General features: G+C 43.4%; 1 protein-coding gene and 1 long non-coding RNA gene across 4 annotated transcripts in view; one reads left to right on the forward strand and one right to left on the reverse strand.

The window, feature by feature from the left end:
• RORA (RAR related orphan receptor A) overlaps nt 1-12599 on the reverse strand; it is a 92625-nt gene that overhangs the window by 27726 nt on the left and 52300 nt on the right. The window contains exons 3-5 of one of the 3 annotated variants that reach the window (XM_060282633.1): nt 7129-7289; nt 5869-6264; nt 1894-2015 (exon numbers count right to left, since the gene is read on the reverse strand). In XM_060282633.1, coding sequence (XP_060138616.1) covers nt 1894-2015; nt 5869-6264; nt 7129-7150 — 540 coding nt within the window. In that variant the 5' untranslated portion in view covers nt 7151-7289. The remainder of the gene's footprint in view (nt 1-1893; nt 2016-5868; nt 6265-7128; nt 7290-12599) is intronic. The other 2 variants (XM_060282632.1, XM_035132134.2) reach the window with 2 other exon arrangements.
• On the forward strand, nt 2009-7272 carry LOC118093207 (uncharacterized). The gene is made up of 2 exons (XR_009558545.1): nt 2009-3497; nt 4702-7272. It is a non-coding gene; the product is annotated as an uncharacterized LOC118093207 (long non-coding RNA).

Raw genomic sequence — 12599 nt, forward strand, 5'->3', positions numbered from 1 at the left:
TCATATGCCTATGAAAGAGATGAAATACAGTGGTGTCTCGACTTATGAATTTAATCCATTCCAAAGGCACCTTCGTAGGTTGAAAAATCAGTAAGTCAAAAAACGCCATTGGAAACGCGATTTCCCATAGGAATGCATTGGAAACGGAAAAATTCGTAAGTCGAAGCAACCCCATCTAAAAATTCGTAAGTCGAAAAAACCCTATCTAAAATCGCCGCGGTTTCCATTCAGATGTCGAGAAATTTGTAAGCATGCGGCCATTTGCCCCACTCGTAAGTCGAAAAATTCGGTTCTCGAGTCGTTCGTAAGTCGAGGTACTACTTTAAATGCAGAATTGCAAAGTACCTTGAAGGTATAAAGGTAAAGGGGTAAAGGGACCCCTGACCATTAGGTCCAGTCGTGACCAACTCTGGGGTTGCGGCGCTCATCTTGGCCAAGGGAGCTTCCAGGTCATGTGGCCAGCATGACTAAGCCACTTCTGGCGAACCAGAGCAGCGCACAGAAATGCCGTTTACCTTCCCACTGTAGTGGTACCTATTTATCTACTTGCACTTTGACGTGCTTTCGAACTGCTAGGTTGGCAGGAGCTGGGACCGAACAACGGGAGCTCACTCCATCGCGGGGATTCAAATCACCGACCTTCTGATTGGCAAGCCCTAGGCTATGTGGTTTAACCCACAGCGCCACCCGTGTCCCTCTTATATACCAGACCTCTTATTGAGGACAATGGTGAACATATAGCTTCAAATCAGCATAAGCATTATGTGAGAACTTTTTGCCCACCTTGGGAGGTGAAACAACTTCAAAACCCACCCAGAGTTGAGGTTAAAGCATTGTGGAGATATTTGGGGAGTTGATGTGTGTGACCCGAAGGGGTACATTTACATGTAATGTTGAATCATGTTTGGGCATTATGTGATTGAGTGTGGAGGAGGCTCATGTATAGCAATTAGTAACGTGTGATCTTTGTCTGCCTGTTCAGACAAAATAAGGATTGGAAATTGCTAATGGCTGCATGAAAGAGGAGCTAACTGCATGCGAGCTAGAGGCTTCTCCATACTTATTCACATGATACCAAACTCTGGCACCTGAATAAACACTTACCGCTTCACACCAGCTCAGGTAACAGTTTTGTGGACTATAGATGCTATCTCTCCCCACCAAAAATTCTTCTTGGGAAACAGTTGGGAGTAACAAATTACTTGTCTGCCCTCCTCACTGCTTCCCACCATCACAGGGAGAACTGAAATAGAGGCAGCCCCCCGTTTACACACATTCAATATGTGTGCGATCGTATATATGTACATCGCACCAAATCTGGAAGTGACCCAGAAATGTCATAAATACGTCACTGAAATGTCACTAAAAGGGCAGGGTGGGGTGGAACACGGTGTTTGCAGGCTTTTTCAATGGGGTTCAATTATACTCGATTTCACTGACGCACATCATAACTCCCACATAAACAGGAGGCTGCCTGTGCTGAATCTGGAGATACTACGGTTATTCAAACATAGGATCTCCTTGGACCCCGAGAGATTCTAATGGTTTCGTAGTTTTGTTTCAGTGATGAAGAAACAAACAGAACGCCTGTTATCGATCTCTTCCTGCAGTGGGTAGAAGAAGTGTACAAATAGGCCCTTTCTTTCAAGGAAGCCTAAACAAGATGCTGGTTATCCTGAGGCTGAAACAACTTGTGGTGTTGCATGAATCTTTTAAAAAACCAAAAAACTAAACAGTAACCACTGGGGGTATGTTGGAAATATGCGATACAACTCACTACACACACACACACACACACCAATCATTTAAAACTGATTAGTCCAAGAAGTGTTTCAGAATGGACAATTAAAAAAACGTTGTGTGCTATTTTAGCATGTTTACCAAGATAAATACCTTGCTCTGGTAGTTCTCGATTTCTTCCTGTAGAAAAGTTTGCCATGTTATTTGCTGCAACTCCTCCCTCAAGTACTGGCAAGTTTCCATGTGCGATTTGGAAATGTTCTGTGCGAGATGTTCTAAAACAGAATGAGCAAGAAGTGGCATGCATTTTAAAAAAAAGGCCATCCACAACTTTCATTGTACATGTTCTATCTAGCCAATCATTAAATTATAGATGTTTTCATCACTAAATTTGTACAGTGTTGAAATGGGATTCTAACACCCATTTCCATTTCCTTAAAAAAAAATAATAATCACTGATTCTCACCCCTGTAGGTGAGTGGTTACTAGCTTTGATCTGGATTCTCAGGAGATTATATTGGCTAAGTCAGTCTCTCAGCCTCAACAAATGAACATAGAAAGCCGCCTTATTCAAGAGTCAGATGATTCCAGTACTGGCAGTTCTGCCTTGAGGTGATTCCAACTAAGTGTTCAGAGTGGAATTTCCATGCTTTGTTTGCTCGTTTTAAGGGCGTACACATGATGCTATCATTCAATCATCCTGTATTTTCCCTATGTTTTTTCTGTTTTTTTCTCAAACTGCAGAAAGTCTGCCTTTTTAAAAAGCGAACTGGAAGAGTAGCAGAAGCACCACAGGTATAGATACTTTTTAGCACCACACTCCCAACTTTTTTTATATGGGTATTTACATGGTCAATGACTTTATGGGGAAATGAACAAATTAATCATAACATTTGCGGTGGATGACATTTTTTAAAACCTTTGTTTTTTAAAACAATGTTTTGGTTACCACTCAAAAGCTTTTCCATCTCTTATTTTCTGAAAATGAAAGAACTGTGCACCTTCTCTTTCATGAAAAAGCTGGAAATCTTTAAGGATTTTTTTAAAAAGGCTCGTAAAATGCCACCCACCACACGGGTTATAGTGAATATACGCTGAGCTGCAGATGACCCTTTTCACAGCTGCAACTGTCTCTCCACTTGAGTGGCCAGAACATAATGTGATGCACAATACTCCCAATAGTGTGGAAAGTCAGCTGTGATTCTGCTCATAGCTTACAATAGAAGAACAATGATTGGGTAGCACTTTGGGCCACTTGTCTAAAAGCAGCCTCTCTAAGGTCTCAGGCAGAAGTATTTCTCCCCCCAGCACCAGCTACCAGAAACCATTTTAACTAGAAATTCCAAGGCAAAACTATTGGAAACTGTGTTCTACCATAGGTTTTGAGTAATGGTCCCTGCTCAACTCAAAAGGAATGTGGTATTAACAGCACTTCACTCAAAGGGTTATTGTGATACTTTAAATATTTTCACACCTATCTATTATCTCATTCAATTTTTCTTTGGAAGACATTCTATGCAGCCAAAAAACCCAAAGAGTCTTGTGGCACCTTGAAGAGGTGTGTTCATATATGATATGAAATGTAAAACATAGGTTTGATTTCTGATTTATAACTGGAGTCAGCTAATTTTTTGCCTTTTATTTTTAGATCAGGCATCCTGATGTCTGGGCCAATTATCCAACCTGATCAGGGATGATGAGAGTTGTTGTTCATAACATGGAGTTGGGAAAGGCACTTTTATATCAACTGTTTCTGGGTAAATAAAAAAGCTTTTTGACACTTTTACTAAATATTTAATGAAACAAGGGCACAAACCTCTATAATTATCATTGCAACAAATCAATGTTTGCTTACTGAAGAAAGTCCCCACAGTTTTCTACACATGCTAGACATGAACAAGCGCACTTTTGAGGAAAGCACCCATTAGTAAAGATCTGTGAGCATACAGTGATCTATCATTTCTTGAAGATAAAATCCATCTGTGTATATGTATGGATAAGAATTCACAGTGCTTTCAGTTTTTATACACTGGGCTTTAGTGATTTTCAAAAGTTTATTCCTATATTTCAAAAAGGACATGGAAGTATAGGCTAACAAAGAACATGTACCGTATTTCCTTGAATGTAATGCACACCTTTTTTTTTTTTTGGCCAAATTTCGTTGTGAAAATTAGGGCTGCGAAAATTAGGGTGCCCATTAGCTTTGATGGCGTATTTACATTTGCCAGCAAATACTTTTTGGTTTCAAGGTTTTGAAAATTGAGGTGCATATTAGAATTGACGGTGCATTAGATTCACGTAAATAAGGTCCTTCCATATAATGTCTCTCGTGCCCACTAACTGTGTTTCTTTTATTTTCACCCCAGAATATGTGAAATAAGATTTCATTTTAGTGTGGAATAGGAGAGTGCTACTGCTACATTGAGACCCAAAAAAGAAAAGCACAAAAGAGGGATGGGTTGGTAAACTTTCCACTGCTTGTCATGCACAAGTGTTATTCAGGCACTTTCCACATATGGCAGATCCTTTTCACAACTCCCAACAAAGTGAACTTCCTTTAGCTATTACTTTGAGAGAGAACCACATCTAACTCGTCTTCAGCACGTACTAGACAAGTGACACCACAAATGGAGAAAACACAGTTTTGAGATTTACCCAGATTTACCCTTTCTTAAAACCAGGTGACTTGCCAGTTCTGGAGCTCTTAAGGGTAGCAGACAGACAGATCTAAACTTCTGGAGTGCAATTCTTTCCAAAGTTTTTTATGTGCAAGCCCAAGTAAATGAATAGGAGCCGTGCAGGAGTACAATAGTAAGTTACGTCTCATTTTAGTAGGAGAAATATTTAGATTTTTCACATCAGACACCAAATAGTCTTGGGCTGATGCTTGTTTCTGCTACCAGTGTTTTACATTTCATTGCCATTTAACTTATTGTTTTTTCTGCTTTACGCTCATGGCAGGTACTGTATATGCCACCTGAATTGTATCACAATTCATGCATCTGATAAAATGGACTTCAGCCCATGAAAGCATGTGCTACAATGAATTTATTCTTCTTTAATGTGTCAAAACACTCTTTGTTACTTGGTAAGTTAGCCCTCTTTATAAAATTATTACTTTCCTATTAAACATGCTTTACATCATTGTTCAGCTGTATACTGAAGCTGGCTATTTATTAAATGAATTAATGAATAGATACTGTATGCACTGGTCACCTATGGGGGAGAAATCATTATACTGTAATCAAGTGCAAAATTCATGTAACTTACCATTGTTTAGTACAGTCTTGCAGATAAACAATATACTAGCCTTGCTAACTTGCACAAACTTTGTAACTGGGTGTGATCCAGACCCAGATCCAGCATAGTATACAACAGTCTTTCTCAACCGTGGATCCCAAGAGGTTCCTAAATTACAACACCTATCATCCATGCTGGCTAGGAATGATGGGAGTTGCAGTCCAACAACATCTAGGGAACCCAAGGTTGAAAAAGGCTGGAATAGCAGTTAGACCAGGCGTCCCCAAACTTTGGCCCTCCAGATGTTTTGGACTACAATTCCCATCTTCCCCGGCCACTGGTCCTGTTAGCTAAGGATCATGGGAGTTGTAGGCCAAAACATCTGGAAGGCCGCAGTTTGGGAATGCCTGAGTTAGACTGTTGAACAAGGATAAGAGAGACCAGGATTAAAATCCCCACTCCAGCCATTAGGTTCACTGGATATACTTGGGCCAGTCACTCTCTCTCAGTCTAGCCTACCTCACAAGGTTGTTGCCAAGGTTAAATGAGACAGTCCTTGAAGGAAAGGCGGGATAGGAATGGAAATAATAAACACAATTTTTTAAAAAAGCCCTGTTAATCATCTCAGGTGACTGACTAACAGCAAGTCTGGTTTATTGGAATTCAGACCTAGACCAAGATTATGGACTTGATGAGGCACATCAGTGCCGCCTAAGTCAAGGTTGCAATGTACTTCCAGAAAGAGCAGCCTACATAGTTACAGCCATACACAAAACACAAAAGGTGACATGTAGTTTCAGTGATGAAAAGCCACAAAGTCATTGTTCTTAATCCAAAGGATAGCTACTACAGCAACTACATGGAAATTCCCCCCTCTTTTGTTATTACCTAATTCTGCCATGGACACAGTAGGAGAAGTCTCTCCATTTGTAAAAGAGCAATAAGGAAAGAAGCCCGATGCAGGTGTGTAGTCGCATATCGGTTCTGGTTTGATTCCATTAATATCAAGCCCCGACTGATCTGGAGAAGGCTGTATGTCTAAGTAGAAGCTGCTAACGGCAGAGTCTGCTTTGCTACCTTCAGGGGTATGCCCATCAATGTAATTACTGAGGTCATCGTGCAGTTCTGTGAGCCCATTGGGAGTGATATTGTATGTTGGCGTCAATGGCTCTGCCTCTCCGGGTTGCTGCTGGTGATCTCGCTGTTGTTGCTGCATCCGGTGTTTCTGCACTTCTGCATACAAGCTGTCCCTCTGCTTTTTTGACATTCGACCAAACTTTACAGCTGAAATATATCCATAAGCAATATATTTTATCACCACCAGCTGCAGCAGTAAAATGCTATGTTAGGACACATCATATGTAAGTCTAGGGTAGCTACTAAGCAGTTCACAACATCACCACAACACACTTTTGCTTGATCATACAGGTGCAGTCATATATTAGGTGAGAAGGTAGGTATTATCCTATGGGGTCAGCCTCTTGAAAAGGCAAGTCATGTGTAATATAGTTAGGGCATGTACGAGCAATAGAATAATTTGAGGAGATGGCTTTTAGGCAAACAGTCATCAAAAGGGAAATTTTAAGAAGAAAAATAATGAACATGATTAGATTTCAATCATAGGGGCAAATATATTTAATTTGCATAATAGTCTGTTCCATATTTGGGCTTCCTTGGTGCAAAATGCAGAGTTTCTTTTACTTAAGAGAAGTTATAACTTTGATGTCGGCCTGTCATCCAAGAGAGGAGTATTTAATCCTTACTACGGTGACACTGACATCTATTAGCAGCAGGTTTTCATAGTCTCTGTACCAGTAATGGGGGAGGAAGAAGGTGGAGGAAATATAAAGATTGGTTGGAGGAAGAAAAATACAGGACACCCATAATGTTGTATGAATGGAATAAGGAATGTGAAAGAAAATTAAAGTAGAGCTGGCCTAGTGACACCAGTAAGAAAGGCAGGCATTTACTCGGTGTGTAGTGTGACTGTGTAAGCAGCAGCAAAACAAAACCCTGGAAGCCACTAGCTGCATCAGTCCACAGTAAATTCAGTGACTTATGAGGCACAGTATATTTCAAGACAAATATTTTAAGAATGGGATGAGCAAGCAGAAAGCTAAGGAGTGTCACACATACAAGACAGCTGACCTGAACTAGCAAAGCTCACCATCTCGAGACATCCCCACAGCAAGGCATTTCTGTAAACGACAGTGTTGGCAACGGTTTCTACTGGTTCGATCAATTAAACAGTTCTTCTGTCGGGGACAGGAATATGTGGCGTTACTTTGCTGACTCCTCCTGAAAAAGCCCTGTAGCACAGTGACAAAATGCAAGAGGAAGATTTATTGATGGCTGAATCCATAGTGGTAGCACGTGACCATTGTACTGAAAGGACACCTTGCTTCAGCTAAATTATTATTGTCAGAGAAAAAACTACCATTATCAAGAGTATATTTTTTATTCCATTTTGTTACAAAATATAAAATACTTCACAATGTATCATATATTTGAATAGGTTCAGTAATAAAAATTATTTCAAATACTTTTAAATATATAAACTAGCTGGCCCTGCCACGCGTTGCTGTGGCTAATCCCTGTGATTGCCCCCACCCTGTCCCGATCCATGATCTATTCTGTTTGTGTCCCCCCCCCCGTTGGCTTATCCCTGTGAATCCCCCAACTCCCTCTTCCCAGTAACCCCCACCCAGGGGAGGTGTGGTTCCCTGGGTGATCCTGGTATTTGGGGTGTGGGAGGGGAGGGTTGAGGAAAGGTGAGGGTCCTTGGGTGGTCCTGATATTGGTGGGGGAGGGGAGGGGTGAGAGGTGAGGGTCCTTGGGGGTGGCGTTATCAGCGACGGCGGGATCCGTGGGGTGGGGTGGGGGTTGTGGAGGCGGCCTGGTCCATGGGGGTGGCGTTATCGGTGGTGGCGGGATCTGGGGTGGGGGTGAATCGGTGTTATCTCCGGGGCAGGGGTGGGTCCCAGGAGGTGTGATCCGTGGTGTGTGTGTGTGGAGTGGGCTTGCTCGGGGGGGGGGAGGTCACGGGAGGTGGTGGGATGGGGGTGGGATCCGTGTGTGTGTGTGTGGAGTGGGGTTGGTCGGGGGGAGGGAGTCGCTGTGGAGGGGCTTGGTCGGGGGGAGGGGGTCGCTGGTACGTGATCTCAGAGGCGGGCTTGGTTCCCTGAGGAGCGGCTTGGTCTCGGGGCGGTTTGCTTTCTGTGGGAGGCGTGGTCTCCAGGGCGTGAGGGATTGTGGGAGTATGTTTGTCCATTGTTCGTTGAATGTCCACTGGAGGGTGCAAATTTTGTGACCACAAATCCAGGTTTTTACCTGTGAAAGGTGTGTCAGCTGGTCAGTGTAAGTACATGATTACCTGCTCACATGTGACTCTGAGGTTGTGGCCAAATTTCAGGACGATCGGGTAAGTACTTGTGGGAGAAAAGTGGGGAATAACACACATGCACCTTCACCATTTATATATATTTATAGATAGATATGTAGGAATAATCTTATTATTAGAAAATGTTAGTGCATTTCAGCTGTATCCAAATGAGGGCTGGACAATCCATATATTTTCTCAACAGAATGTCTCCAAGTACTTGGTGAGAAATAACAGTTTTTAAGAGATGAAAGTGATTTAAAGAGGCATTGCTTCCCATTGTATCCACACAATTGTCCCAAAATGATTCTGTAGGATTTTGAAATTACACAAACAGCAGCAACCTAAAAGAGGCAAAGCAGTGATAAGCTCTCACACACCAGTGCTTCTTCCCCTTCCCTGTCATGCCGCTGTTAGCAAAGTCACTTAATGCAAATGGAGTCCAGAGAGAAGGCCTCACTGAAGAAACTTAACAAAATGCTGTATAATTTGAGGAGAAACACAGAGGTTTAGTCTCTCTTACCTCAGGCCTTCGACATAGCGGGAAGACTTATTCAACTCAACATACTGAGGATAAGCTCCCTCAGAACTACGCATCTCATCAGAGCACATGTTACTGCAGTGAGGAGTATGCCACTGACTGGCTGCTAATTGACACCTCTCCCTGTCCCACTCATGTGAACTGACTTGTGAAAGGTCAAATCCACCGACAGCCACAACACTGTTTTCACTACCAGAGCTGAGAGCAAAACTGGATTTTATTGGGACTGACAAATATCTGGCCAATTTAAGGGTATTGTGTTTTCGTTTATGTAACTACAGTGGTACCTCTGGATGCGAACGGGATCCGTTCTGGAGCCCCGTTCGCATCCAGAGCAGCAGGCTTCTGCGCACACGTGGGTTGCAATTCGGCACTTCTGCGCATGTGCAGGACGTCATTCGACGCTTCTGCGCATGCACGAACCGCCGAACCCGGAAGTAACCCGTTCTGTTACTTCTGGGTTCAGCACGTACGTAACCCGTGTTGTACGCAACCCGCAGCATTCGTATCCAGAGCTATGACTGTATAAATACTGAAAACATGGTATGAACAACACACAAATTAGCAGTAGTTTAGGCTGGAAAAAATACACAGCGATAATGCCCCCAGAAGATTAAATCTTACAAAGTGTGCCTTTCATTTCCTAGTCAGTCTGAATGAACAATTTCTACAAAAAACTAAATTTAATGGCATTTGTAAAGGGCAGGGAGTACAGACAGCCCCCTCCCATCCTGAGAAGCAGCTCCTCCACCAGCAGCGATGCCAGCGGGGAGGGGGAGGAGTCGAGTGAGGAAAGAGAAAGGAGGAGACAGGGCTCCGGCAGCATAGGAGAGCCCCTGCTACACAGAGAGGAGGAAGAGAGAGGGGGGGGAAGGGGGAGAAGGAAAACAGGGAAAGGAGACCCTTTTTCCCTCTGGTTCTGGAATTACGCAGGAGAAGGCGGGGAAGACAATTTGGCATGCCCAGACTCTTATGCTGGAAGAGAACGCGGAGGGCGCCATTCTCGGGTTCTGGTTCGGACTAGAAGGATGTATCTTGTATAGCTGGATCACTGTAAATAGACTGCACTTAATAAAACCTTAAAAGGCAAGAATGTGGAGAGTCGTTACTCTAGAGTAGTCACCACAACCCTCCTGTGACAGCATTAATGGGAGTTTTCATAAAAACTATAATAACGTCAGTGAAGGGTTCTGTTTAGTTTCCTTCCTCAAGGGAGGAAGGAAGAAATGTTCACCCATGTCTTGTGAGTGGCAGTTAATGCTCCTCTCACCACTGGTTTCTGAGCCTTGAACTACTGCCAGAGACTTGAACTACTAAGCTCATATTTTGTCTTTTGACAATTTTCATTTAATGAATTGATTCCTACAGTTCATTAACATGCCCACTTCTGTATACACATATGTCTTAATTAGCTGCTCATTGGCTGTTTAATTACAAGAAAACAGCTGACAGCTGCCTTGTTGCATCCTAATGACAGACACTCTGGAAGGGATACACACCAGTCTGTGACAGCAAAGATTTATTCATAATACCATGATTTATGGCTAACACTTACACATTTCCACGTATCATTACACTTTGCAATATTCTAGTAATTGCCAATTAGGAATCAGAGAATTGGTCTCCCCTGGCCACCCCCTGCCCTCATTCTTTTGCATTTTGTAAACTGAACTCACTGAACTTATTTTTAAAACAAGCAAAAAACCAAAAACACACACATTCTGACTAGAAATCTGGGTTCTTGCTCTCATAAATTTGGGATTATATAGCAAATAGTTTTTAACTCAGAATCTTTGATTCCAGGTGGGGGGTAAATCAGTGACTGTTTATTGCTGTGATTCTGGAGCAGCTTGCTTCAGTTTTGAATGGTGTTACTATTTTTACTAGTATCCTAGCTTTTGTCAGGCATTCAATATGTATATGTGAAAGGTCTGTGATGGTTTGTATGCATACAGACATATAGGGGTTAGGACTAGGCTGTCTGTCAGAGCCCCTTCACACATGCATGAAGAGGACTCCGGTGGTTCACTATTGTGAGTTTAACCTTTACAAAACAAGACTGCGTATATAAGTCATATCTTAATGTTTTGATAGTTAAGATACACAAACAAACAAACAAACAAACAAACAAAGTATGCACTCTTAAGAGCATAAGAAGTGCCTCCTGGATCAGACCAGAGGCAGTAACTGCTCCATCTTCTTCTCACCTTCTTTTATTGTGACATGGATCTCTGTAGACAATAGCCCGGCTCTAAGTTTCATGCAACAGATGGGCCAGGTAGGTTTCCTATGCATCTCTTATTCTCAATCCCCTTTATCCTGTGGAGCACTATCCATCAAATCAATATCCGTGGGATTGAAACCCTGAACTGGAAGAGCATTTTTTCCCCTGGCATGATCGTTGCCATAGACCAAATTCCAGGCATGTTTACAAACTATGCAAACAACAGACCTCCCAAGTGAAATGCAGCAAAAGACAATTTTACTGCCACAGAAGCCTAGAAAGGGCATTCCTCCTTGCCAGAAGAAATGGAGCATATTCTCAGATACCAAATAAAAAAACAGTATGAACAGTAAATGAGTAAGGCACCAAACTTCTAGAAACTAATTCAATGGTTCCCAATTAGGAGTGCAGCCCCATTCCTTGCCCCCCCCTCCAACTATTTTTTTGTCATTTTTGCATGGTAATATCACAGATTTTATGGTCTGTTTTAGCACTGTGCAATTTTTCAATATTGGCAAAAATCGGTTTTGAAATCACACCTCAGTAGCGATTTTGACCCAGCAATATGCAGGAATATATCGCTCCTCACGCGAAGGGGGGGGGGAACAGAGCAGCAGATTTCAAGGCACCGCCAATATCACACAATGATCTCAGCCAGATCTGAGCTGCCTTCCCTCGCTGACGTCACTTCAAGGCACCTTCTCCTGGAAAGCAGCAGCTACAATGGATGTGTATCTTCACTGGCTGCCCAGCTGTCTATCCCCCCCCCCCTCAAACCATGTTGTGGAGGTGACTCCGCTCTTCCGCCCCCCCCCCAAAAAAATCTCTCTGTGGCTGCTCCTTCCCTCATCCCCACACCTGATCTCCAATTTCAGACATTGTGATATAATGGAATATTGTGATGTTTTGCTGCTGGCATATCGCAATGCTGAAAATGAGGTATTGCTCAGCCCTACTCTGTTTTTCGTATACCTAAAATCCTTTGCTTATTAGGGGCTACCCCACATTTTGTTCAAAAAAATGGCTTTGCAGAGGTAACAACCATAGAGTCAGCACTGTAGCAAGCTGCTGGGGCGGGGCGTGTCGCCCATGGGGACAGGGCAAGCTGGGGCAGGGCTGCTGAGCGGCAGTGTGCATGTAGCCTGCAGGGCGTCTGCCCTCAGCCTCCCTCCAGCAGGAGGGTGCCCTTGGGGAGTGACACGGTGTGGAGGGCGGCGGAGAGAGAGGGAGGTGGCAGGTGAACGCAAGCCCCACGCTGCTTTTGGGGGGGGCAGCATGGTGCCTGCAGACGCCTGAGCCACTGCATCACTCCCAGGAGAGATAGAGATGCCATGGCTCGGGGGTGCTGCAGGTCCAGTGCTGCTTGCAGGGCCAACACGTGCCAGTTTCATCCTTCTCGGCCACCCTCTAGCAGCTGGGAGGGGGACGCAGCAGCTCAGCGCTGTGCTGCTTTTGGGAGCAGTGTGCTGGGCTCT

This window comes from Zootoca vivipara, chromosome 14, assembly GCF_963506605.1.
Source record: "Zootoca vivipara chromosome 14, rZooViv1.1, whole genome shotgun sequence".
Classification (NCBI taxonomy): Eukaryota; Metazoa; Chordata; class Lepidosauria; order Squamata; family Lacertidae; genus Zootoca; species Zootoca vivipara.